General features: G+C 43.8%; 1 protein-coding gene across 7 annotated transcripts in view; it reads left to right on the forward strand.

The window, feature by feature from the left end:
• Positions 1 to 19,032, forward strand: part of GATA2 (GATA binding protein 2) — a 35,260-nt gene extending 16,228 nt beyond the window's left edge. For 3 of the 7 annotated variants that reach the window (XM_035106445.3, XM_035106443.3, XM_035106442.3), the window contains exons 2-6: positions 1,993 to 2,430; positions 3,661 to 4,278; positions 7,573 to 7,751; positions 13,898 to 14,023; positions 14,888 to 19,032. In XM_035106445.3, coding sequence (XP_034962336.1) covers positions 2,202 to 2,430; positions 3,661 to 4,278; positions 7,573 to 7,751; positions 13,898 to 14,023; positions 14,888 to 15,187 — 1,452 coding nt within the window. In that variant the 5' untranslated portion in view covers positions 1,993 to 2,201 and the 3' untranslated portion in view covers positions 15,188 to 19,032. Of the gene's footprint in view, positions 1 to 1,188; positions 1,452 to 1,992; positions 2,431 to 3,660; positions 4,279 to 7,572; positions 7,752 to 13,897; positions 14,024 to 14,887 lie in introns of those variants that run through there. The other 4 variants (XM_035106444.3, XM_035106441.3, XM_035106446.3 and 1 more) reach the window with 4 other exon arrangements.
• The last annotated feature ends 6,458 nt before the right edge of the window (positions 19,033 to 25,490 follow it).

Below are 25,490 nucleotides of genomic sequence, written 5' to 3' on the forward strand. Positions count from 1 at the left end.
TTATCACTAAATTATACTTCTACCCAGAATTATTTCCAAATTGTCATGCCCGTGGAGTATTAATAGAATTAATTCACTTCTACTAAAATTATTTACTATTTTAAACAAAGATTTTAAACTGATGTTAAAAGTGTGACTTGGAAAACGTATTTTGGTTGTTGTTTTTTAAATGCAAGTTGGGTATTGGTTTTGTTTATTTCTTAAATGGTGAACAAAACAAGCTGCCTGAGAAAAATGCCACATCTACTACAATCCTGAATGTACTTACTGCTAAGAAGTTAAATCAGCTTGTGTGGCTGATCTACTGTGAAGTGAATGGACTGAGCACTGCAGTTATGGTGAAATAACAATTATGTAATAGTAGAACCAAAACACTGAACTACAGCGGAAAGAAATAAGGCATGTAGTTAGAAATAAAACCATTGCTTTTAAGTTTGGATTCGAATTCGCTGGTACATTAACAGCCACTTCAGTTTTATTTGAGGTACTTCTAGTTTACTCTGCATATGCCTAGGATGCAACTCACCTAACACTACTCTAATTACAACTGAATCAGCTTGAATAAAACAAAACAAATGAATGCAGGCAATTGTTGCCCTTGTTTTAAAATGATGGGGAACCGGACTCTGGGCCTTGAGAAATAGGGTGTGGGTTTCCTAAAGCTGACCATATTTCGTGACCCCATGTCCCTGCCTACTCTGCTTCGAAGTCCTCCTCCTCCTCTCTCTCTCTCTCTCTCTCTCTCTCTCTCTCTCTCTCTCTCTCACACACACACACACACACACACACACACTTCTCTCAATGTTATTTAGTGCCGTGTAGATTCCCAAATCCTAGGTACTGTAAGGAGCATGCTTTACGCTGAGTAAAGTATACACTTTGCAACAAGAAGAAAGCACGATCTCTGAGAGATAAGGAGCTTGCTTAATAACGAGAAAGCTGGAATGGGGCGAACCGAGAAGTTATGGAAGAGGTGGGGGGCAGCGAAAGTCTAAAAAGCAATGGAGGAGCGGAATGGCGCGTGGGGTGGGGGGTGGAGGGAGTCTTTGGCGGGTTCAGCGCTTTTTAGCTGTTTGGAGTAAATGAGGGGAATGTGGATTGTCCGGGGCCAATCGCAAGGCTCGGCTGAGCTCCTGGCTGCTGATTGGCTGGTTCTTAGCCTGCGCGTCGCCCCTAGTTCATGTCTACTGAACTGAGTCCAGCTGGCGCCAGAGCTGACATAGGATGCTTTGGGGATGTTACAAAAAAGGCCAGAATAAGTGGAGCTTGCCATCTGAGTAAGAGCTTCTATCCAAACCTCCTCTCTCTCTCTCTCTCTTCGCTCTCCTTCGCCTCTCCCTCTCTCTTTTCTGCATTTCCATCCTCCAAACAATAACCCCCCCCTTTACAGCCTCATAAAGAAACTTTTCAAACATTTGGAGTTAGATTCAGTCTGCTTGGAATTTCTCTCTGTAAGTATGTTTGTTAGTGGAACCGAGGGTAGGCGGGGGGAGGAAAAGGCGACTGCGCTGATTTTGCAGGAGAAAATGCGTTCGAATCGCTGTTTTGTTTTTGTTTTTAAAGCACTCATCACTCCGAGTTTTCTTTTCTTTTATCTCAGTTTGAATTACAAACAAACGCAGACCAAAGGACTCACTTATTTTCCCCTTTTCTTACAGTTCGTCGCTTATTGACAACTGTAGAAAAGTAAATAGCCTAGGCTACTATGTTTTTTTGTACAGCGGAACATTAAAAACAAATGTTTTGAGGTTAGCCTGGGGACGGTGTGGAAGAATGAATATTTTTGAACCGGGAGGGGGGGCGGCGGCTACAGAATGTGATGGTCAAAATATGGACCCTCCTTCGCTCCCCTCTCTTCCCTCCCTCCACCTCCATCCCGTGATTCAGAGGACAATTTTTACAGGACTGTGTCTGCTGGAATCTAACGCGTACTCTTTGGAGCACATCTTCAAAAGGCACGTAAGGTACTAACCGTTCCTTCCTTCCTTACAGGTGGTGATCCCAGGTGTGTGGCAGGAACCTCTCTCCGCAACTTCCCTGTTTAAAAGAGGGACACACGGTTACCTTTGTTTGCCTTCCGAGATCAACCTAGCTCTCTCCCGAGATCTCTACTGTTTCAAAACCAAAACCAACTCAAAACCAAAACGGTTTTGGGTTGGAGGGAGGGTTTTAGGGGGGGAGTGGGGGAGAAGCCCACAGGAATGGAGGTAGCCACGGACCAGCCGCGCTGGATGGCCCATCACGCCGTACTGAACGGGCAGCACCCGGAGACTCATCACCCGGGACTGGCTCATAACTATATGGAACCAGCGCAGCTCCTACCTCCGGACGAAGTGGATGTCTTCTTCAATCATCTGGACTCCCAAGGCAACCCGTACTATGCCAACTCGGCCCATGCCAGAGCCAGAGTTTCCTACAGCCAGGCGCACGGTAAATCCCCCCCCGCTCTTCCTCCCTGCACCCCCGGCCTCCCAGCTCTTCTTGCTTTCTGTTTCTGCCTCGGGCTCCTTCTGATCTTCATGGAGATGAGACTGGGAGGTTTCTGGCAAAGGAGCAATAGTAGATGAGGGCGATCGGGTTTAATCCTAGAAAAAGGTTGGCGTGCCCTTTTTTATTTTTTTAAAGGGGGTGGAATAGGAAAGGGAAGCGGCGTTTTCGCGTTGGGAGAGGGGGAAGGGGGCTTGTTAACTACAGATATACAGTACTTCGCAGGCACAAGACCGGGCCATTTCCCGGATATGAAATCTAATCCTATTTGAAATACTTTTGGATCAGCATGCATATAAAGGCGGGGGCGGGGAAAGATGAGATGACGCGCACCTTTTTCATGTGTGTGGAGAAAACTTTAAAAAGCATTGCAGTCACTGGGAGAAAAAATCCTCCCAAAACCACCACCACCAACAAAAATAACTCGTTCTGCTTAATAGAGCTCTGTTGGGAGGTGTGCGTGTTGCTTTTAAGACTAGGAAAGGCCCAACTCATTGACAACCCCCCCCCCGCCCTCTACTCGTGTACTTTTAACGGTGGGGCTTTGCTCCCATGCCCGAAGTAGTTCTGCTGCTCGATTGCAGGAGGGAAGATCGCCTGCCTGGCGGTTGCCTTCATTCATTTGGCCTGAGCAAAGAGTGGAGGAGCTGTGGGGTACCTTCCTATCTGGACCCCCCCCCAAAAAAAAACCCTGTTCCAAAGCACGGGATCCAAGCATGCGGGCACTTTACTCCTGAATCCCCGCTGATTTCCAAAAGAAGCCCCAAGTGTCCTTTTTCTTGCTGCTCACTGGTGTTCCTGCAGGTTTTTATTTTATTTTGGGTAGGTTATATGGCAGTGCTCACGGCAGCCTCGTTTGCGCTCATTTAACAAGCTTTTGACCCTCCTCTGGGGAGTCAAAAGAGTGTTTCCCTTGGAATGGGAGTTGAATCATGGCTGCTTGAAGCGGCTGGTAGATGGCGTGAATTCCGGGCGCGGGGCAAGGCTGACTCCATTTTGTGGCTCGAGTAGGGGCAAGGCCACAGGGCGTGCCATCTTCCTTGCACACAAGGCCCCGCCAAGGCGGAGCGGGATTCGGGGGTCGGGAGCTGGGTGGCCGGGAGAGAAAAGCGCCTTTAGCCCTCAGGCCTCCCCTGACCGTCTGACTGACTGACGCCCTTTCCCTGCCCGCAGCCCGCCTCACCGGGAGCCAAATGTGCCGGCCTCACTTGCTCCACAGCCCCGGCCTGCCCTGGCTGGACAGCAGCAAAGCGGCCCTGTCGGCGGCGCACCATCACAACCCGTGGACGGTGAACCCTTTCACCAAGGGGCCCTTGCATCCTTCGGCGGCCGGCGCGCCGCCCGGCGCCATCTCGGTGTACCCCGGCGGCGGCAGCTCGGCGTCGAGCGCGGCCTCCGCCTCGTCGCTCACGCCGGCCTCGCACTCGGGCTCGCACCTCTTCGGCTTCCCGCCCACGCCGCCCAAGGAAGTCTCCCCGGACCCCAACGCCGGCAGCAGCGCCGCCTCGCCCGCCTCGGCCTCGGCCGGCCGGCAAGACGACAAGGAGCCGCTCAAGTACCAGGTGTCTCTGGCCGACGGCATGAAGATGGAGAGCGCCAGCCCGCTGCGCAGCAGCCTCGCCGCCTCCATGGGCGCGCAGCCCTCCACGCACCACCCCATCCCCACCTACCCTTCCTACGTGCCCGCCGCCCACGACTACGGCGGCAGCCTCTTCCACCCGGGGAGCTTCCTCGGGGGGCCCGCCTCCAGCTTCACCCCCAAGCAGAGGAGCAAAGCCCGGTCCTGCTCAGGTAAGCCCCTTGTCCGCCCCATCCTCTTCTCACAGAGTAATAATAATGCACCCCTTGAGTTCATTCAGTCTTTAGGAAAGGAAAATAGGTCGGTGGGCTGCATGTGCATGGATGGGGGGTGGGGGTGGGGGGTGGAAGAGGAGGCAGCCGGTATGAGTGTTTGCTTTACTTTATGTCTTGTGTATATTCTCAAAAGAGGATTTATAATGCTCCTGCCTTACTCCGAGATAAAAACTGGAAACTGCTACCCTGGCCGCTGCTAATTAACATCTAATAGCAATAATGATATATATTTAAAATGGGCCAAAGGATTCCGAGGTGACTTGAGGCATGTATCCTTTGTGACCTCCTCTCTGAAATTCAATGCTGGGGGATTAAGGCACTTCATGTCATTCACCAGATAAGAGTTCAGAGATTTTGGTATAGTGGATAAAACAAAAAAAAAATGCAAACAAGTGCTTAAAAACAAGCCTTTTGCGGGGTAGTTTTCTCAGTACAAATTGCAAAGACCAAACCATCCACATTGAACTAACTATTTAAATTTAAAATACCGGTATAGTAGCATTTACATAAATAAATAAATAAGTTGAATGGATGCTGGAAGTACTGGCCCACTTACGTTCATATCCAATTTATTAATTCAGTCTAAATTTACTGCTCCTTTAGTTTTGTAATTGGAATAATCAAGGTAGATTAGAATTGCTGTTGGTGTATTAACATATATTGAAAACTGGAACACTTGTTTTTTATTTTAAAACTCTTTAAGCACCTTGATCTTGTGCAAAAAGAGTGGCTAAATGGGTTCAGGTGTAGGTAAATAATCTGGATTAAGTGATTCTGTGTGTCATAGGACATGTTTTAAAATGTCCTTCTTCGACCTGAATGGATTCCCCTTGCTGAGTTTTAGTGAGAAAGTGTAACCAAATTGAACTTACTCATACATTTTATGAGGATGGGGGAGCAGCTTGGAACAGCAGGGGCATCTCTAGCTTTCAAAAGTTTAGTTTGTTATTGCTAATTGGTTGTAGGCAAGCTGTCTCTCCCTTCAAGTTCCTGCCGCTGGTCTCTGCAGCATTCGGTCACTGCTGGGCCCAAGGGATGCAGTAATCCGTTAAAAAAAACCCCCACAAAACTGGCAGATCTGAATTATGCAAATAAGGGTTTATATTGGAAAATCTCTTAACACAGCAATATAAAGGCCTAGGCCAGCTGTATTCACTGGAAATGTCTGGCAAGATCCTGTATTCCCTTGCCGCTTTTTGCGGGATCTCCACTAAGTTGCTTTTGTTAACTTGTGATAAAAGTTCATCTTTATTAAGCAGTACATTTTGCAAAGAACTAGCTGTTCAGGCTTGAAGTTTACAAGGCCATTTTCTTAAAACTTCCAGAGGGCCTGATTTCCTTCAGATCATACAAGGAGCAAAAGTTCAAATATAGTTTACATACCAATGCTGGCTACTAAGGTACCTTGTAAATATTAATTCAAATGAATTCAATAAAACTGGGGGAGGGAAATAAGTGCCACTCATCATGTTAACTCCAGTTCATCCCTGTTTGTTAAAACAAGCAACTTTAAAAAAATTCCCATCTGTCATCACATATAAAATCTTTAAGCCAAAGAGACTCTTAACTTCTGTTTCTTTAAAAGTGTACTGTTTAATTGAATAATATTGTCATGGATACAAAAGCTAATAATTTATGTTCATATTGCTTCATTTATATTTTTTGCTTTCAAACCTTACCAGGTCATAGTAAATACATGCAGAATTTAATGTGACCAAAAATAAAAATAAAACAGGATATATCTGTCTATACACACATCTCTTTTCAAAGTGGCTAGTAATTCAGAAACATGATCTCTTTTATGAGCATTGCAACCCAAATATCACATGTTTTTACTGCTTCAGGATCTCCACTTCAAATTGCTCCCTTTCAAGAACGAAGGAATTCACATTTTCCCCAGGACCCGAGATAGATTACTGTCTCCAGCACATAGAAACAGAATGCAATTTTAAAAATACCCCACACCACTGTTACTTTTCTAAAGTGCTCCAAACTAGATAAAACAGTCACCTTGGAAAATTAGGTCTCGGCCCCCCCTCCTCTCCTCTCTCAGCACAAGGCTTTTTATTAGATGTGAGTTTTCCTAAGTGTTGTAATGGAGACCCTGTCCTGTAGATGGAAGTGGGGAGAGTTCGTGACCATTTAATGTTTTCGTAGAAAAACCAAGACTCACGACAAGGCGACTCCTGCAGCTTCCTGCCCAAGGAGGGACAAAAGCGAGGAACTCAGCTTCACAGAGTTCCCTCATTTTTCACTCCAGTCTGTACTGTTTAAAAACCACCCACTCCATAGATTAAAGGAGACATAGATGCAGCAGAACTCAGCCTGCTTGAGTTACTGGCCAAAGTGTATTTCCTCTGCATTAAATACTGTATGATTTGCATAAACTGTGCTAAAAGAATTTCCTCTATTAACTAGACTTTCTCACAGACAAATGAACTTTTAGTAAATATCCCCCCCCCCTTTTTTTTAGAGGAACAAGCATGCACATACTGTATAAGAATCTTTCAAGTTAGGTCAATCCTACAACATATAACCAGTGAAAATTTATGTAGCGGTATGATATGAACAAGCCAGCAACAAAGAGTATACTCAATCAGAACTTCCTTATGAAATTGTAAACTGCAAGCTCAAAAAGTTAAATACATTTAAAGCTGTTTTCCCTCCCATATATTGAAAACCCTTACTGAACTATTTCATATCTTTGTCCACTTTCAAACTCTGCTTAATTCCGGAGAGAGTAGTATTCACAGGAAAAACAGTTTGGATCTGCTGGTGGTGGGAGAGTTGCCATCCTGTTTAGATAACTATGCTAACTTGGCAATGCAATCCATACAATTATTGATGTTCCTACTTTGCTTTTCTTGGGAGTTCTTTTTTTTGGGGGGGGGGGAGTGAGGGGAAAGAACAGTCCCAAATATGCTGTGGCCATATAGCTGCATTAGATTGGAGAAGCAAAGCAGGACATTTTCTGCCACATTGTGATTGATACCAATGCAAGTTCTACTAGATATAATTGCTTTCTGATCGCTGTATAGGAAATTGATACTTGAAATTTGTGTGGCACTGCAGCTCTCCTGGATTTTGACCTTTATTGCATGCACTGTAGATGTTGCCATTCATGTGTCTCTCTTGTTTTCCTCCCCTCTGTTTTGAATAATGTGCTGTTTTGATTTCTGGAATCTGCCTAAAAGGACAATGCAAAAAGCTTTTGTGAATTTGTTTTTAAAGAAAGAAATCCGGTTTCTTCGTGTTTCCATTTAGAAGGCAGAGAGTGTGTCAACTGTGGAGCTACTGCCACCCCTCTCTGGAGAAGAGACGGTACTGGGCATTACCTGTGTAACGCCTGTGGGCTCTACCACAAAATGAACGGTCAAAACCGACCTCTCATTAAACCTAAACGGAGACTGGTAGGTGCCTGTTTCTTTCTACCAGCTTTGAGGCTAAAATGATTTAATGGGACCACACACACACACATGCGTGTATGGTGACGAGAGGGCAACTTGACCCATCTCTGTGTGCTTCAGAGCCTGTATGGGATCTAGATATTGCACTACACATGAGACCCATGTCACTCAGCGGTCACGGTGTCGCTTAGAGACGTACTTTCTTTTTTTGCAGGGGTCCTGCCCGCAGAACTTTGCATGCCAAGTTACAGAACAATAGCAATTTTGTTTGTGGATATACATCACACAATTAGTATTTGAGTGGCTTCTCTCCTCTCCCCCCTCCCCATCCATTTTTTTTATTGTAGCTCTTAAAACAATCCTGTAAGGTAGGTTAGTGCTATTATTTCCATTGTGCAGGGGTAAGGACTGAGGCCAAAAGAGGGTGGGTTGCCTAAGGCTACAGAGTTCACTGCAGAGGTGAGATTCAAACTCTGAAGCTGCCGATTTGTAGCTCAAAGACACTAGCCAGTGTGAAACAACCAGCTCACCTTCTCCTGTTCTGTCTGTGTTTTCTCTAAAGCTCTGGCTGTTGAAAGGTGTGTAACCAATTGTGCCTGCCTGTTTGTTCCTGTGGCTGCATTCTGTCCCTTTTATCCAGAGAGGACAGCTTTAATTCATTTGACCTCTTGGACAGTTCAGAAGTAGGCTGGAACTGAAAGTGTTAGTCATGTAATGCTCTTCCAGCCCGAAAGTCCAAAAAGAGACCCAAAGCAGAAATTGTAAAGGAAAAAGAAAAGAGATTGGGAAATCAGATGCGTCAAAAGTTGTTGCTATCTGCTCAGTAATTATTTTGATAAAGTAATTTTTGTACTCAAAAGATTCCATGGCAAAACTAACATTAGCTCTCTTTTTCTCTTTTCTCTCTCTCTCTCTTTGGGCAATTCTCTAATTGCCTTTTTAAAAGAACTGATTATTTTTCCATGGAGTCACCTATACTGTGTATTTTCATTTGAGTGATTAAAAAAAAAAATTCTAGGCTCCTGGTAGTAGTTTCCTATCCGGATATCTGTACTCTGAAGATAAGGAAACTTTGTGTATCTGTTTCCTGACTTTAAAAGCTTTAAAGAGTTTCTATAGACAAGCCATGCCAGTCAGGCTGTCTGTTTTGAAATTGCGAATATGCTCCACTCTACAAATGCTTGTAAAAAAAATATGCTAAGAATAATAAATATTTTTCTTTTTTGGAGCAATGTGGTTTGTGGGGTTGGGTGGAGGTCCTAAAAATCTCCCTCATCATTTGGGGGGTGGTTTTTTTTTGCCACAGCAAGAACTAGGAGGAGACTGAAGGAGAAGCTCTAGCAATCTAAAGCTAGGATGGGCTACAGGGGGGGGGGTCGGCTTTGAGTCAGAATTTCAACAGGGCGAGCTTCTTAATGACTTGCTTTCCTTCTGAAGTGAGTGACACGTCTAGAAAAATGTTAAGACAACAGTGTAACATTATCGTCTCTCGCAGGCTAAACTCCATGCCAGACTAAATGGGACAGGCCATAGAGTTAAGCGGCAGAGTCTAGTATCAATAAACTATCTCAAATATGCAAACATAGCTCTCTGCTTTCAAATGTTTGGTGGGAGACTGCAAGTCCTTAACTCACTGAAAGTTTCTGGAGTTTGTGTTACTATATATTTTTTATTCGTTAGATCAAGGAATGAGCCAGGACAATCCAAATTCTAAGAACTTTCCAATATTATAAACAATCGGTATTGAAAAATCACCACTGTTGTCCAGTAACAATGATATTAATTTTAAAATGCTGCACTACCTTTCTTTACCCGCTGAGACCTCCAAAAAGCATTGCAAAATTTGGAAGTCTGGATAAAAGATGAAAATGTTTATAAACTGTGCCAGGAAGCTGTAGCTGTACAAGAGATAAGAAATAATCTTGATCCAGTGATAGGGATCTAAACATTACTTGGCTGCAATGAAAGCATGATGGGGTGGGGAAGGCTAGCTTCAATCATTCAGCCTGAACATCTAGCTCTATTTAAGGGTGGTGTTGGTGTGTTTATTTTTTTGGGGGGGGTGTCTCTCAGTGCTCTCAATAGCAGATTAGTGCTGTGATGGGCTTTTGAGGGAAGCCCTTCAGGACACAAATGAGCTGATAGGCAGAGTAGAAACACAGGAAAGCGCATGACTCAGTTTGAGAGCCTTTGCCACTATTCCCTCATCCCATTTTTATCACCCAGAAGTCCCTTACAGTGCTGGGGCCTCAGTGGGGGACGGGAACTTCTAAGCTATGCCCCAGGCATCCCCTTTCCCTTGCTCTGGTCCTACTTGAACTGATCACAGCTGTGAGAAGCTCCTACTCACCAGCCTTCATCACTTTGAGAACCAGAGGGTTACTTTGCCTTTTTTGCACCCCTAGTTCTTTGAATGGGACTCAGTAAGCTTGGAATAAGTTGGGAGGGGGACTTGGCCCAGTGGCAGAGTATGTATGTGCTTTTCCTGCAGAAGCAATTGTAGTGATTCATTTCTGGCAAGTAACAGATTAGTTTATTACAGGATTTCCCAAATTTGGGTCTCCGGTTGATTTTGGACTACAATTCCCATCATCCCTAGGCACTGGTCCTGCTTGCTAGGGATGATGGGAGTTGTAGTCCAACAACAGCCTGGTGTAAGAGAAGGCTGTGTCTTATAAGGAGCTTTTGAAAACAACTTCAGTAAACGGAATAGTGTAATTGCAGTTGGCACATTACATTTTCATGCCTTAGACAAAAAAACTCCAATGGAACGCATTCCCCGATCCCACTACCATGCTTTTTTACATAGTTCCCATTCATTTCAATTGGTCTTTTGAATAGAGCTTCTTGGAGGATCCAGGGAGCAGATGTGCCTCTGCTGCACTTCAGGGCAACCAATTTCTACCACCTGAATGAATTAGCCTCTTAATTTTGTCTCATGGTATGGTCAGCTCCAGTTATAATGATTTTTTTCAATAGTCCTTTTATAATATTGCTTTGTTTCTGAACATGCTTTCTTTCCATTCATTTTGTAACTTTATGATTCAGATATATTTTTTCTGCAGCTCCTAACGCATTCTTGGTGCCAAACGTAGCAATAGCAGTAGTTGTAAAAATAAATGTATCCTTCTGTCTCTCTCTCTTTTTCTCTCATTTCTCCACTCCTGACAGCTGGCTATTAAAGACAAACATGCTTAGTTGTGAGACTCATGATGAAATTGTGAAAACTGGTAAACACAATCACGAGCTTTTTAGTATACAGTGGGACCTCAGTTTACGAACGTAATCTGTTCCGGAGGTTTGTTCTTAAACCGAAGCCGTTCTTAAACCAATATGCGCTTTCCCTAATGAGGCCTCTCGCCACCAGTGCCCTTCCACCGTTCGGCTTCCGTTCATAGACCGAGGTAATGTTCGCAAACCGGAAGACTACTTCTGGTTTTGCGAAGTTTGTATACCAAATAGTCCGTCAACAGGGCTATTCTTAAAATGAGGTACCACTGTACACTGAAAGACTTGGGAGAATTGGTGACTGTTGTGCACAGTCAAGATGGTTGGATCGTTTGTCCTCATACGTAAGACATTCCCAACGTTTAATCTCGTTGCAGCTGAAATCAGATGGAATAAGAGCAGTGGTAGCAGTAGATAGGTATAATTTTTTGGTCTAAACTGGATCCAGAGTAGAGGTCTGTCCTATATTCTGCCATAGTGGGGTGGATACTTGCTTATTTCACATTTTGTGTCAGCTTCAGAAACTGGGCTTGTAGAAATTGGATCAGTGTCGCAGGTTGAGCCATAAGGGGCTGTCGTAGTACACATTCCATTTTCTTGGATGGTGCAATAATGTTCATGGAGCTTTTGAGGATCAGCTCATCCATGCTTTTTACATATTTGTATATATTTCTCTGACACACTCATTAGGCTGTGCCAAACATAGTGTACTGAACATATTTCCTGGAGCAGAATACCTTTGAACCCTTTGTATGAAGGATTCTTTCCTAAAAGAGAGGGTGCACTTCCTCTCCCACTCCTAAAATTTTCTGAAATGACCCCATTGTTTTCAGGGTTATGGGTCACTCAGCCAAGTGCCAATCTAGGGGGGGGGGGGAGCGTTCCCCGCCCTTGAATGTAAATCTTTCTTAGGTTGCTTTCATGTTGAGGAGCTCCCTCCCTTCCCACTCCTTGGGGGCCAGGCAACATTATAAAACAACAGTAAACACTAATCACAATCCACAGGAGCTTTTCAGTTCAGTCTGGTAGCCCTAGAGGTCATAGCTTCCACTTTAGCAGACTGTAGCAAGGCTGAAGTTTAGTATGTTTAATGCTTAGCAAGTCAGAAGGACTAGTTTAATTTTGCATATTCCAATGCAAACTCAAACATCTTCAGAAGTGTATAGATGTGGTCATATATATTGGGTGCCAGTACAGTATTGCACATCTTCATGTTACTGCCATGTCACAGGTAGATTAATCAGCCCAGTTGTTTAGGGTCCGAGTGTTAAGCAAAGCATCGAGTTTGAATTGACTAGCTGCCTAAATACACCAAACCATCGGGTTACAAATTAGAATCAAATGCATAGTTTTTGTTGTGGTTAGAACTAAATGCACTCTTGCTGCATTTAATACACAGACAAGAGAACAGTACAAACTCATTTTATTCAAGTGACCTGGATGATTAGAAATGTGGATAACTGCTGAATATACCTCATACTTCATGAGGGATTGGTGCATTAGTTAAGAGTTTGAGGGAAACATTGGCGGTGCTATACAATGTGTCATACAAAATGGCAATAAATATCCTTTTAAAAGCAAGGAGTTTAGGATAACGAAAACAGGGGTTTTTTAATTGTATTTTTTACTGTTCCACAAAGTTCTGTATATGGGTAATGGGCTATAGCCAAATAAGTTCTTCTCAGAGTAGATAAAGTTAATGAACCAAAGTTAGTTATATATGTTAACTTTAATAGGTCTACTGAGTAGAACTAGCATGGGAGGTTGAGTCAATTTAGTCACCGTGAGTAAAGCATCTGGGCAATCAGTGCTTTTTTTCAAGGGGTGCTTAGTACTGGCATCTCTTTTGTTGTTAAAAAGTGTGGCACTTACTATAACAACTTCATGGTGAATACTGGCACCTATTTTTCTAGAAAAAAGCACTGCGTGCAAGAATGTGTGGGCAAAGGCTTCACATGGAAAGGTGCAAACCTCCTCTCCCCCACCCCCTGCCTTCCCTTTCTGTGCTCTTCTGTTTTAAGACGCTTTCTCCCAGTTCTGGCTCAGGTGACGGAAGTGAAACAGCCTAGAAGAAAGTTGCTTAAAGTAGTGGAACACAGCAAGTTACGGGTTTGGGTGATGTTCAGTCCGTTCTTCTGCTCCTCTCTTGCTTTACATTTGTATCTTGGCTCCCAAACACCTTGGGAGTCGGACGTTCCGGCTCCCGAATGATCGAAACCCGGAAGTGAGTCTTCTGGTTTTCGAATGTTCTTTTAGAAGCCGAATGTCCAACGGGGCTCCCGCAGATTCCGATTGGCTGCAGGAGCTTCCTGCAGCCAATCAAAAGCCGTGCTTTGGTTTCTGAACGTTTTGGAAGTCAATCAAACTTCCAGAACAGATTCTGTTCGACTTCCGAGGTACGACTATATATACATGGATAACATGACGATTCGCATGCAATTTTTCAAAACTGTTCATACAGCCCGGAGCTCCAGGTGCATTTTTGATGCACACCTTCAGCTCTTGCAGAGTTGGAATTTTCCATTTAGTTCTCTGACACAGAAGAATGAGAGGCCACGCAGGTGGGCAAGGAACTACTAGACTAGTGCACTAATGCACATACATTTCCCAATTTTTGAGCTATGGGACCGAAGACCTTCAGGCATCACAATATCCCGGGTTAGCTACCAAATACATTTGATAGAGCAATGTACCACCCATTAGCATTAGGTCCAGGTTTACATTTTCAAAATAGATAATTTAAATCCCAGAACAAATGGGGGCGAGGGGTGGAACATAGAAAGGTTCCCCCCCCCTACTCTGTGTGTGTGTGTGCTCATTTATTTCATTAAAAAGCTTGCTTCTTAAAAATTAAATTATATTGCACGTGAATCATTGAAAGAACAGATTGTTCAACATATTCTCTCCCCCCCTTTAATTAGTCAGCAGCTAGGAGAGCAGGAACTTGTTGTGCCAACTGCCAAACAACAACCACCACCTTATGGCGACGTAATGCGAATGGGGACCCAGTGTGCAATGCCTGTGGACTGTACTATAAATTGCACAATGTGAGTATTTGCCTGCCATGTGTCACCCTTTTGCTTGCTTAGCTGCGATTGATGCCGCAACTGCATGGCGTCCACCAGCCCCTGTGTATTCACTGCAGGGAGTCTCTTTATTTTTTTATTTAAAGAGAAAAGCTTTTTAGGGTTCCCCTGGGAAGTCACGGCCATTCTTTGTTGGCATAGTGATGTGGAATTCAGTGACATTACAATGTATTAGCTTGGCTTCTAAAGCACACGGCTGATTTAAGCAAAATAGGGTTAGAACTTTTGGTTATAACCCAAACACGGCATGGTTCTCTGCCTTTCCCAGAAATTCAGAGGACGTTTCAAATGGATTCATGTAAAATTTAATTCAATCGGGGTATCTTTATAGAGGTTTGGCACTGCATGAAAGAAATTGTAGCATGCTCTGATCAGTTCCAAATCTTATATATCTGAACATGGAAATAGTGCAAACTTTATTCTTTTTAAAAATTGAAACACTCCAGCTTTAGAATCTGGTGCTGTGTGTGTGCCTTCCCCCTCCCTCTTTTTTTTAAAGGAAATCTTTTTCTTTTTCTTTTTGAAATTAGGAAATGAATGAAGGTTAAGGGCTAAGGCTAAGGAAAGGAGGGGTGGAAACTGCCAGTATTTGGTCCAACTTGCTTTTTTATGTCTGAAGTTTTCCAGTGTGGTTTCATTAAACAAATCAAATTTTATAAACAAAATCTGCAGGGAGGAAGGAGGAGATGTAGGGTTTTCGTTTTGTTTTTTGGCCTGAAAATGATTTCTGTCCAGGAAACTCTCAGGGGCTGTTTAAATATTTTTATTTTTGTACACAAGAAGGTCGTTTTGCTTGCATGAGCCTGATTTTCTCATTTCTTGCAGGTGAACAGGCCTTTGACTATGAAGAAGGAAGGAATTCAGACCAGAAATAGGAAAATGTCTAACAAGTCGAAGAAGAGCAAGAAAGGCTCTGAATGCTTTGAGGAACTTTCCAAGTGCATGCAGGAGAAATCTTCTCCGTTCAGTGCCGCTGCCCTTGCCAGTCACATGACACCAATGGGGCATTTGCCACCTTTCAGCCACTCTGGACATATCCTGCCAACACCTACCCCCATTCACCCATCTTCCAGCATCTCATTTGGACATCCACATCCATCCAGCATGGTCACAGCCATGGGATAGAATCTGAAGATCCTAACAGAGGACTTGAAAACACTGGGCTTTGCCTATAAGACGACAGCGAGGGAAAAAATCTGCCCAGAGGAGAGAATGTAGGGAAGGAAGAGGAACGAAAGGGGATCTCATTCCAGTGTGGTTCGACTCCTAGCGCTAGACTAAAACTTTGCAGTGATGGGTCTTCTGCAGAAATGCTTAATATGGTGCCTGTTATGCACTTTGCCCCCTCAGGTAAATGGAGAAAGAGGAACTCACCTGTTTGAAATGATACCTTCTGGTCCCAGCAGAAAGAAAAGGTGGCTGAAGCAGTCGAAGAAGCTGGAGCCAGCTTTCCTTTCTCTTTGTTAATTACTGTGAATATTGTAAAGAGATTAGCAGCTTCCCAAGGCAAGAGGAAGCTCAGTGGTAGCCGCCCACGCTGGATTTCTATCACAGATTTTGTGTTCAGGGGAGGAAAAATGGACAACTTTATAAAAAAAATCTACTTTTTAAGAAAAGAAATCAGATACAGGAAAAAAAATCATTATTTATTTTGCTCTTGTGTTCCAGAAAGAGCTTCAAAACTCTTGCATGTTCTTGTGGATCTTTTTTTAAATTTTTTTATTTTGTTTAAAGATACGTCCGCCCAGGTAAAGTGTTTTGTTTTTTTTAATCATCTTATTGCTTTAATGGCCACTCTTGATTCTCTTCATCACTGTTAGACTTTAAAAAAAAATCTACTAGGAAGGGGCTGTGTACGTGAAAGAGGGAGACATTTGTCGCTGACCTAGGTTCCAACAGCCTCAAGGTGCAGATTATTTTGACATAATTTGTGTATTAATTTTTGTCAATGTGAAGGTCTTTTGTTTAAAAGCGCGGCATCCTACAAGAAGACCAAGATACACTGGACAAATGGCTAAAAGGTTTTTCCATACCAAACAGTCCTGCATTGGCCAGAGGGCTAAAATCCACAAAAATCAGCATTTCTTCCCCATCATACCTCTCTGAGCATCTAGTTCAGGGGTCAGCAAACTTTTACAGCAGGGGGCCGGTCCACTGTCCCTCAGACCTTGTGGGGGGCCAGACTATATTTTGGGGGGAAATATGAACGAATTCCTATGCCCAACAAATAACCCAGAGGTGCATTTTAAATAAAAGGACACATTCTACTCATGTAAAAACATGCTGATTCCCGGACCGTCCGGGGGCCAGATTTAGGAGGAGATTGGGCCGCATCTGGCCCCTGAGCCTTAGTTTGGGGACCCCTGATCTAGTTGGTTGTAGAAAGTGATAACAGGTATACTTGCATCCCAGGCTGCCCTGGTTCCCCACTTCTCTCTTGCTCCTTCCCAATAGCAGGTCTGAACTTTATCTCCTCCGGTCATGGATTGTGTTGTTTTAGATAGAGCACACCAGTCCACTAAGTTCCATGATTTGCTCCATCCGCCTAGCTTGGGGGTTGCCAACTTTTTTGGGAACCCATGGGCACATTCAGAAAATGGGCACAACACACACACACACACACACACACACACACACACAGCCAAGCATGCACTGCAATCCATTCTATTGATTGCAATAGAATGCTTCTTTTGTTGTCTGACATCAGCGGCAGGAGGGAACCCCCTGGGCACCAAGGGAGACTTCTGTGGGCACATCTGTGCCTGCAGGCACCACGTTGGCAACCTGCGATCTACACTCCACAACCTCTGTGCCCTATCCGCTCTCAACCTCCCAGTCGGTGCAGAGCTGCCCCTCTGTTTCTATCACTCCTGTTATCTGTGCCTTCTTTCCCTGTTCCCCCGTCTGCACAAAGACAAGCCCTTGGCACCAAAAATCCCTACTAACTCCTGGCACTAGGAGCCCCCCAGAACCTAAAAATGTCCCTCATCGAGGCACCACCTTTATGCATTGCTCTTGTTCAGTCTCCAGTCACTCTGATGGTTTTTGTATAGAGTTCTTGTTTTATATGAACCAAGTCAGATTATACCAAGTCAGATTATTTGTCAGTCTATCTCAGTATTACCTACAGAGACTGATGGCAACAGCTCTGCTGTCTTTCCCAGCCCCACCTTGAGGATTGGGGGGGGGCTGTTTGTGCTGCAGCACAGTTTGGTATATTGAGCCACCCTAACATTCAGACCCTCCTTGTATCCTGCTCAGTACAGTCTGCTGAGATTGGAGGTATGGCAGGTGGTCTCCCAGGTCTCGGGCAAGAGCGTTTCTTTTCTGAGACAGTTATGCCAGGTGGTGAACCTTTGACACACAAAACCCTGGAGTTGTAGCCCTTGCTTTAGTGGTCTGTGCCCCTGGATCTAACACGCAACTCTTAATTCAGGGCAAGGGGAAGAAAACCGTATTAAGGATCTGCCATGATGCTTTCATTTCGTCTGTCTGATTGATCTTGCCCAAGATACTAAGAAATGTTGCGTAGCTAGTTCCCCACTAGATGTTTTAAATAATGTGTCCAGAGCTGGAGTTTGCCATCTGTAGGCATGCATGTCACACAGCACCTTTTTCTAGCTGAGAAACTGGTGAAGGGCAGAAAATAGGCAAAGATCTATAAGTGGTGGAAGAGCGTGCGAGAGAGACCTGATTTCAGATTTATCCAGTAGTTCAGACATAGCAACAGCTACTGAGTGATGGGAAAGTGATCTGCTACTGGGGAGCATAGACGGGTATGCTGGCCATTTCTTATAGCACATATATGTTTGTTTGTTTTTTGTAAGGAAAATCACAAATGTTGAGAAACAGAAAAAAAGTTATATCCCATTCTGAAACCATATTGTATGTAAACAACCGAAAAATAAAGCTCTTGCCAGTGTGAAGTGTATTCTCCTAATTGTTATGATCTGATGACTTTCATGATCACAAGGTCCAGTATAACATATGATGTACATATTTAGCTATATTTCTGATGAGAAAAAAGCCCCTGTGAGCAAAGGGGTTTGATAATGTAAACCGCATAAGCTTAATTCTGTGACAAGCTTTTTCTTGTTTATTTTTTAATGGGTTTTGTTTTTAATCAAGCCAATTGTATGTTAACTGCAAAAGTCTGCTTAAAACAAAAAAACAAAGGTGTACGTTGGTTTTGGTTTCTCTTTCCTGCCCCCCCCCCAAATATATATAATTCAGCTGTTTTATAAAGAACAAAGGACCAAGCATCCAAAGTGAAAAGTTGCTTTCCTCCCTTTTCTGGTCGGTGTGGGCATATATAGCTGCACTTTGTGAAGAAATAGAAATAATCGCCAAAACAAAGGGAAGAGAATTTCTGTCTGGGAGAAATGGCATCTTCAATTGACAAACTGGGAAATTTAACTACGTTTTCTTTTATATTTAAGGGAGGCAGGGGGGACTTTTTTAAAAAATGGTACAGTTATACATGATTTGTAACTCAATTCAAATTCTTTAGGGGTGGGAGTGGCTGGGTGAGAGCATGAGAGGCTTCATGACATTGGGGGAGAATAGCCACCCAGTGCTGCCGCTGCTGCTCCACAGTCTTCCTTTGTCTCTGTGGGGTGAGCCCTCGACAAGCCCCCACTTTGGTGAATGGAGATTGTGCAGCAGGAGTGCTTGCTGGGCAGGGTCCACACAGTCGACAAAGTGCAATATATTGTCAGTCACTGCAGCGTATAAGAACCGCAGTCAGGATTTAAATTATTTTGTACTTGTATCAGCATAAAGATTTGGCAGTATTTTCTGTTTTGTTTTTTAATTTTGGCTTAATTTTTGGTTTAGTGAACTAAGTTATTGTTAATTATGTACAACATGTTTATATATTGTCTGTAAAAAAAAGTGTATGCTTCCCTCATATTCCTTCAAGGTGAATACTGCTAAGAATAATAATAAAAAATACCCCCTTTTTTGTGAAAGCAAGATTTTGCTCTCTCTTTACTTTAGGTCTCTTTGACTCTTTCAGATCCGGGACCCACTTTGAATCTAAATGTGCATTTGGGGACCCCTTCTTAATCTTTAACCGTATATTTGCATGGTGGTAGTGCCATTGTTGGGATCCACTTTAGATCAGGTTGTGACGCCAGGGGGTCCTGACACACACCAGTTGAAGAGCACTGGTCTCTAGATGATGTTGCTTCATAGGGCAGTGTGGTGAAAGGATGATACCTAAGCTATGAGTTTCTGGAGTCGATGGGGCTTGGGAGTTGGTGACAGTATTGGAAGAGAAGCCATGGGAATTTTACTCCTGCAGCAAGCATCCGGGACAAAAGCATATCTCCTGAGCACACAAGCTGCCCTGGAATTTCCCCACATAGACATGAATTCCTTATACTATAAGCAGATGTTCCAAAGAATCTTCGAGTTTGGGGAGTAGCGTTTTGAATGCACAGGCTGCTGCTGCAATTTGGACCAGGTGGGTCAGAAGATCCACTTCCCATTCAATGTTATCAGTGCTTTTTTCTGATGGAATTCACAGGTATGAAGACAGTGCAGCTTGATTTGGAAGAGAGAGGTGGTAGAAAGAATTGCCATAGCAGTCAACTTGAGAATTTAGATTTAAGGCTATTTTCATTTGCAATGTCAAAAAGTGCCCTTGAGCTTCTTCTCTATTTTTGTCAGATGTGAAGGATGGAAATGCAAGACAGAAGATGAAGGGCAGTCAGTTTTAAATTTGATAACATTCCACCCGATGCAGATTTGCATTCACAATACAGACCTAACAGTTTCAGCTTCCTGCGTGAAAACTCACTTTGTTTACACGCACGTCACACACGCTCCAGTTGTTGGGCACTGAGCAATAACCTGAGTCAGAATTCAACATGCATTGTCTGTAGCTCTGCCAACAATGCCCGATTTTATATTGTAACACATTTTAATACAGATCTTTTCACTGTTAATAAGTTTTAGCAACTATTAAAAGAGGGCAGAAATAAATCCCCATTGCAGTAACATTCATCTGGCACAGTGTCTGCGATACCTAGACCCGATTCGGTGGGTTTCATTACATTGTTTTCAGTAGCACTTAAAAGCATGCTTAACTTCATCTGGATTGTCTCTATAGGGTGATACGCAATGAAATGGAAGTGAGCCTGGGGCTTAGAATGCACATGTATAGTTTGGTTATAGGATGGAGCATCAATTCTCCCCTAACCTCCAGTTGCCCACATCATTGTTGCGTACTGGGATGATGAGGTCAAAGCCAATTCAGCATTCCCACTATTGCATTTGCACTGTGCTGCCCTTCCCCTCTCCATCTCCATTCCAGAATGCAGCAGTGATGCAGTTGAGCGGAGTTCAGGTTAGGACCCACAACACCACCATCTGTTACTGCTGTTGTGTTAGCATAACATACTTCCCCTTGTGCTTCTGCTTGTGCAACAGGATGTCAGAACTGACTGGGTCACCCACCCAGACTGTGACCATTAGACCTTTCTGGGCAGGAAGGAGTAAAAAGGGCTTCCTTTTCCAGATAAGCCATACTTGAGCAACAAGGGTCTCTTTGGGCACTCATGGGTGCTTTTATTCTGTCTTCTTCTTTGGTCTATGCTCCTGCTTTGTCCTCTAGTCCTGCCATGCTCCTTGAGCCTGTTGCCTGGTTTGTCCTTCAGCCTTGCCATACCCAGTGGTTCTTACCTGTGGCCTGTCTCCCCAGCCTTCGGCTTACTTCAGACTGTTGCCCACAGCGTAGTCCTAACACTCTGGAACATGTTAAGTAATAGCTGGGTGCCTCTGCAGAATATCTTTTCCTCACCACTGAATAACCGCAAGTAGTTACCACATCTAGAAATAGGAATAAGGCAGATCCCCATCTTGGAGGGAATCTCTTCTGGTCCAGCTTGAGTCCTGGTAACATCCTGAAATCAGCCACGAGACACAAAATGTCCCACAGCTCCACTAGAGGCATTTGATTGTTACAACCAATACATAAAATGATAGTTTTCATAGTTTTATTATCTGTAAAAAAATAAAATCAAGCTGAATGTTATGTGTGTCTGCAGATACTGCTGTACAGCATCTGAAAAATCAACTAGAATAACACTTGGGGCAATGTCTGTCCTTAATTGCAATGATAAAGCACAGAGGATATCTCAAACAGTATTATTTATTTAAAGCAGGTACGGGGGACCTTCTTAAGCCTGAGGGCCACATTCCCTTCTGGGTGACCTTCCATGGGCCACATGCCATTGGTGGGCAGAGCTGGGCCAAAAGTGGGCAAAGTAACAAAAGTGAATTTTATTTTGGGTATAGTAGGTTTGTTTCTTCACACTCACGCTTTCTATTCTTTATCCAGGCAAGCAAAGAAGCATTATCAGAGTTCACGTACACATTCTGGGAAGGCAAAAGCAGTTGAGGAGGGTGCAAACCAGGGCTGTTAAGGCTCTAGAGAAATTGAGGGCAGGGAAGACTCCTAAAAGCCAGCCAAGCAGGCCTAGAAGATCACATTTGGGCGCTGGGCCTAAGGTTCCCCATTCCTGATTTAAAGCCTGCATGCCTCTTTTTTTTTTAAACGAACATGCTGCTTTTCTCAGTACAAAGAAGAACAGCTGCCTTTTCTTTTATTGGTAACATAAGCAGCAGTGGATGGTGGGGTGCCCCCTGTTCGCCCATGCTGCTGCATCCTGGGACAGAGAGGGCTGAGCTAGTGGAGAGGACAGTATGATGCAAATGCAGCAGCAGAACCAAACTGACTCTCCTGCCAGTGTGTTTGCACCATGCCAACCTTATTGCCACCTCACTCTTCCCTGTCTCTGTGCCCTGGTATGCAGCAGTGTTGTGGACGACCAGAAGTCAGGCGAGCACCACCACCACACTCCACCAAACACAACACAAAAACTAATAAATAAAAAGTCTGGAGGAAGAGGTGATACAGATTTCAATCAAGCATCTCAAGATTGCAGTAGAGCATCCCTGGTGGATTTCTTTAGAGAGGGCATTCCACAACACTCATCCACCACTGGACATGCTCTCCTCTTAGTAGGGGACAACTTCACTGCCAGCAGTGGTGAGTCTTGAAATACAGTAGTGACTCCACATCACCCTAATCCAGAGGATGGGGACTGACCCATATACGGGAAGATGATCCCCAAGGGATTCTGAACCCAGGCCACTTAGGATGCTCTAGGTGCCTAAATTCATTTGCAACTCATTTTCTCCACAAACGCTGATAGTTTCTCGCTGGTGAAGAGTTGCTGACATTACTTGTCTTTGGATTCTGTTGTTAGGATTAATGTTTTAAGCCATGCTTAATTGTCATGTCTCTAAGGCCACATCAAACACCTAGAAGATTAGGTTACAGGCAGCGTTTGATGTCAAAATACAGGGGAAAAATAGATTAAGAGCAAAAGAAAATAGTCTACCTTTTTAGATTTATTTATTTTTTTGCCGAGGTTTTCGACTGGCACATAAAAAGAATGCTTTTTAAAAGGGTAGTTCCCTCCCCCCCCAAAAAAACCCCCAAATCTCTTTCATCCCCCACCGCCAAATGCCATGGTTTTTTACCTATTGTGGCTTGAAAGAGTTAATGTACTCCCTCTTGGGTAGTAAACACAGCATAATTAATGCAAACTTCTTAAGCTATCTGGGTGACCTGCAGATGGCCCTTGAGAATTTTGTCATTTACTCCCTTGCCAAATATGTACCACTTACAGCTTGAAAAGTCGACAAAAGACGGCAAGCCACAACAACAAAAATAGCTCTGTAACACTGTTACAGAATATACAAATCAAGGATGGGGAAATACATGGTTCTGCTTCTCCTTCCCTCTTGTTTCTTAAATGAATTATATATACATATATACATATACATATACATATACATACATACATATATATATATATATATATATATATATATATATATATATATATATATGGGTCATTGTGGGATGGCCAATAGTCAGACCAACTTCCTGTGAACAGTGACCCTGACCTGGAGTGTTGGAAAGGAATGTAGACACTCAGTTCCTGGCTTTTCCTCAGTCTCAAAGTATTAAGAAGGGGGCCCATTAGAGCTGACCTTATGGAGTAGCTTTGGGGAGATGAAAAAAGAAAGTTAGCGCCTCTGTTCTGTTGATGCATTCAGACAAACAGCTAAAATGGTGAAGTGCAATTTATGCATGTGAGTATATTTAGCAAAGGAAAAAAACGATAAACAAAAGTTATTCTTTCCAGTAGGAATGCTACCCGCAGAAACAAAGGTACTTCAGAATTCCGAAATGTGTTGGGCACAATAAAACATTTTGGCACTTTGAGAGCCTGTTCTCTCTGGATTTTCCCCAAGTCCGGTGCCTTCCCCACTCACCCCCCTATTTCTTTGGGTTTGCCGAAATGTGCACAATGGCAGTGATTTAAAAAGGGTGCCACCATCACACAAATCATGGCTGCCTGCAGGGTGCATTCTCAATCTCACATGTTCTGTGCAAGGGGTCTGTGCATTGGACTATATATATATATATATATATATATATATATATATATATATATGAATGCATGCTGAATTCACATCATTGCAGGATTCTATACTTGGTAATCAAGCACTCCAGAAATCCTAATAAGTAGGTCCTGAATTGCCAGATTTCTTTAAATATACTATTGAACACGCAAGGAAATGAAAGCATAAAATTTACAGAATGGAGGAAGGGATGGCTTCTAAATTCAAGGACGGTGCATTGCTATGTGGTAAATACCTTTACCTTGCAAATAACCCCTCCAGCAGTGAGTAAATAGCAGGGCTGTTGTGTAATTCCTTGATAATAGATAGGATAAGCAGCAAGTGTGCCATGTGAACAGGGCTAAGAATCAAGAAGAGTGAGTCATCAAGTGACAGTATGCCTTGATCTTCAACCTAGGCTGGATAAGGGTGAGGGATCTTAAAGTGAAATGCTTCATTATCCCAAATGTCCAAGGCATCCAGAAACTGTATGCAGCAGTGATTTCTTAAGTAGTATTAAATTATCATCATCAAATAGAAACAAGGTTGGATCTTAGCTCAACAACAGTTCTACTGCTTTTAACCCATTTATAAACTTGATACACATTACGTTTCCTTGTGTTGGATTCTAATGCCGGACACACAGCTATTAAAATGATGTGCTACTGGGTCTGTAATGGGTTGGGGGGCGGGGAAGAAATCAAATGTCGGAACCACAAGTTTATTCCATTTATTTTGGGTTCAGGATGAGTACAGTATTTATGCATTATGTATTTATGTATTATGTGCTTTTCCAGTCCAGAATTGCTCAAAAGAATGAAGGATCATCAATAAAAATGGACCCAATCCTTATACTTTTTGAATGCTCAAAGTTCTGTACATTACCTCAGTAACCCAGGTGACAATCTTTCGAGGTAGGAACCTATTTTGGCCCCCATGTTACAAATGGGGGTGGCGAGGGTCAGAAATAAACACTTCAGGACCCCTAGTGAGTTGATGGCTGAGGTTAGATCTTATCTGGACACTTCCTGCCTCATAATTCTTGTCCACTATCTTACTTCAGCTTAAAAGTAACAAAAATACCTCCTACCCAAAGTACTTGAGAACAAGGCACCTTTTCTTTCCTCCTTCATCTTAACAACTCCAACCCACCCTGGCAGCCTCAAATAAAGAACATATCCAAAGGTTCTTTAATATTATAATTGCCATTATAACTGAGGGCAAGCTCAATAGCGGACCATCTTCTTTGCAAATAGAAGGATCGAGGTTCGATGCTGGCATATCCAGGTAAGGCTGTGAGAGGCTCCTTGTCTGAAACCCTGGAGGGTCACTGCCTGTCAGTCAAGACAGTACCGAGATAGATGGACACTTGGTCTGACTTGGTATAAGGCAGCTTCCCAGGGGCGTAGGAAGGGAGGGGCGATAGGGGTGCTCCGCCCCAGGCAGCGCGATCCCGAGGGCGCCATCACAGCTGCCCCCCCACACACTGGGCGCTTCCCCCTGCAGGCGGCGGTCCCTGCCCCCAGAACGCGGTTCCCGCCCCTACATGTGGCGCGTCACGCCCCAGAACGCGCACCACACCCCTACGTGCGGTGCTTCATGCCCCCAGAACCACGCACCAGCCCCGCCCCTGCCTGCTCTCCACCCCCAGTGCCAGAGAATGAAACTCCACTGCTGCAGCTTCCTATGTTCTTATTTTCCTATCCTTTTTGAGGTGAGGCAACCAGAGCTGTACACAGTATTCCCAGTGTGGTTGCACCATTGATGGGCATAATGGCATTAAGCTATTGGCAGTTATATTTTCAACCCCTTTTCCTAATGATCCCTAGCACGGCACTCACTTTTCCCACATACACTGGGGTGACATCTTAATGTAAAAACATAAGAGCCTGCTGGATCAGGTCAATGGCCCATCTAGTCCAGCATCCCTGTTCTCACTGTGGTC

This window comes from Zootoca vivipara, chromosome 2 (genome assembly GCF_965207765.1).
Source record: "Zootoca vivipara chromosome 2, rZooViv2.hap1.1, whole genome shotgun sequence".
Lineage (NCBI taxonomy): Eukaryota > Metazoa > Chordata > Lepidosauria > Squamata > Lacertidae > Zootoca > Zootoca vivipara.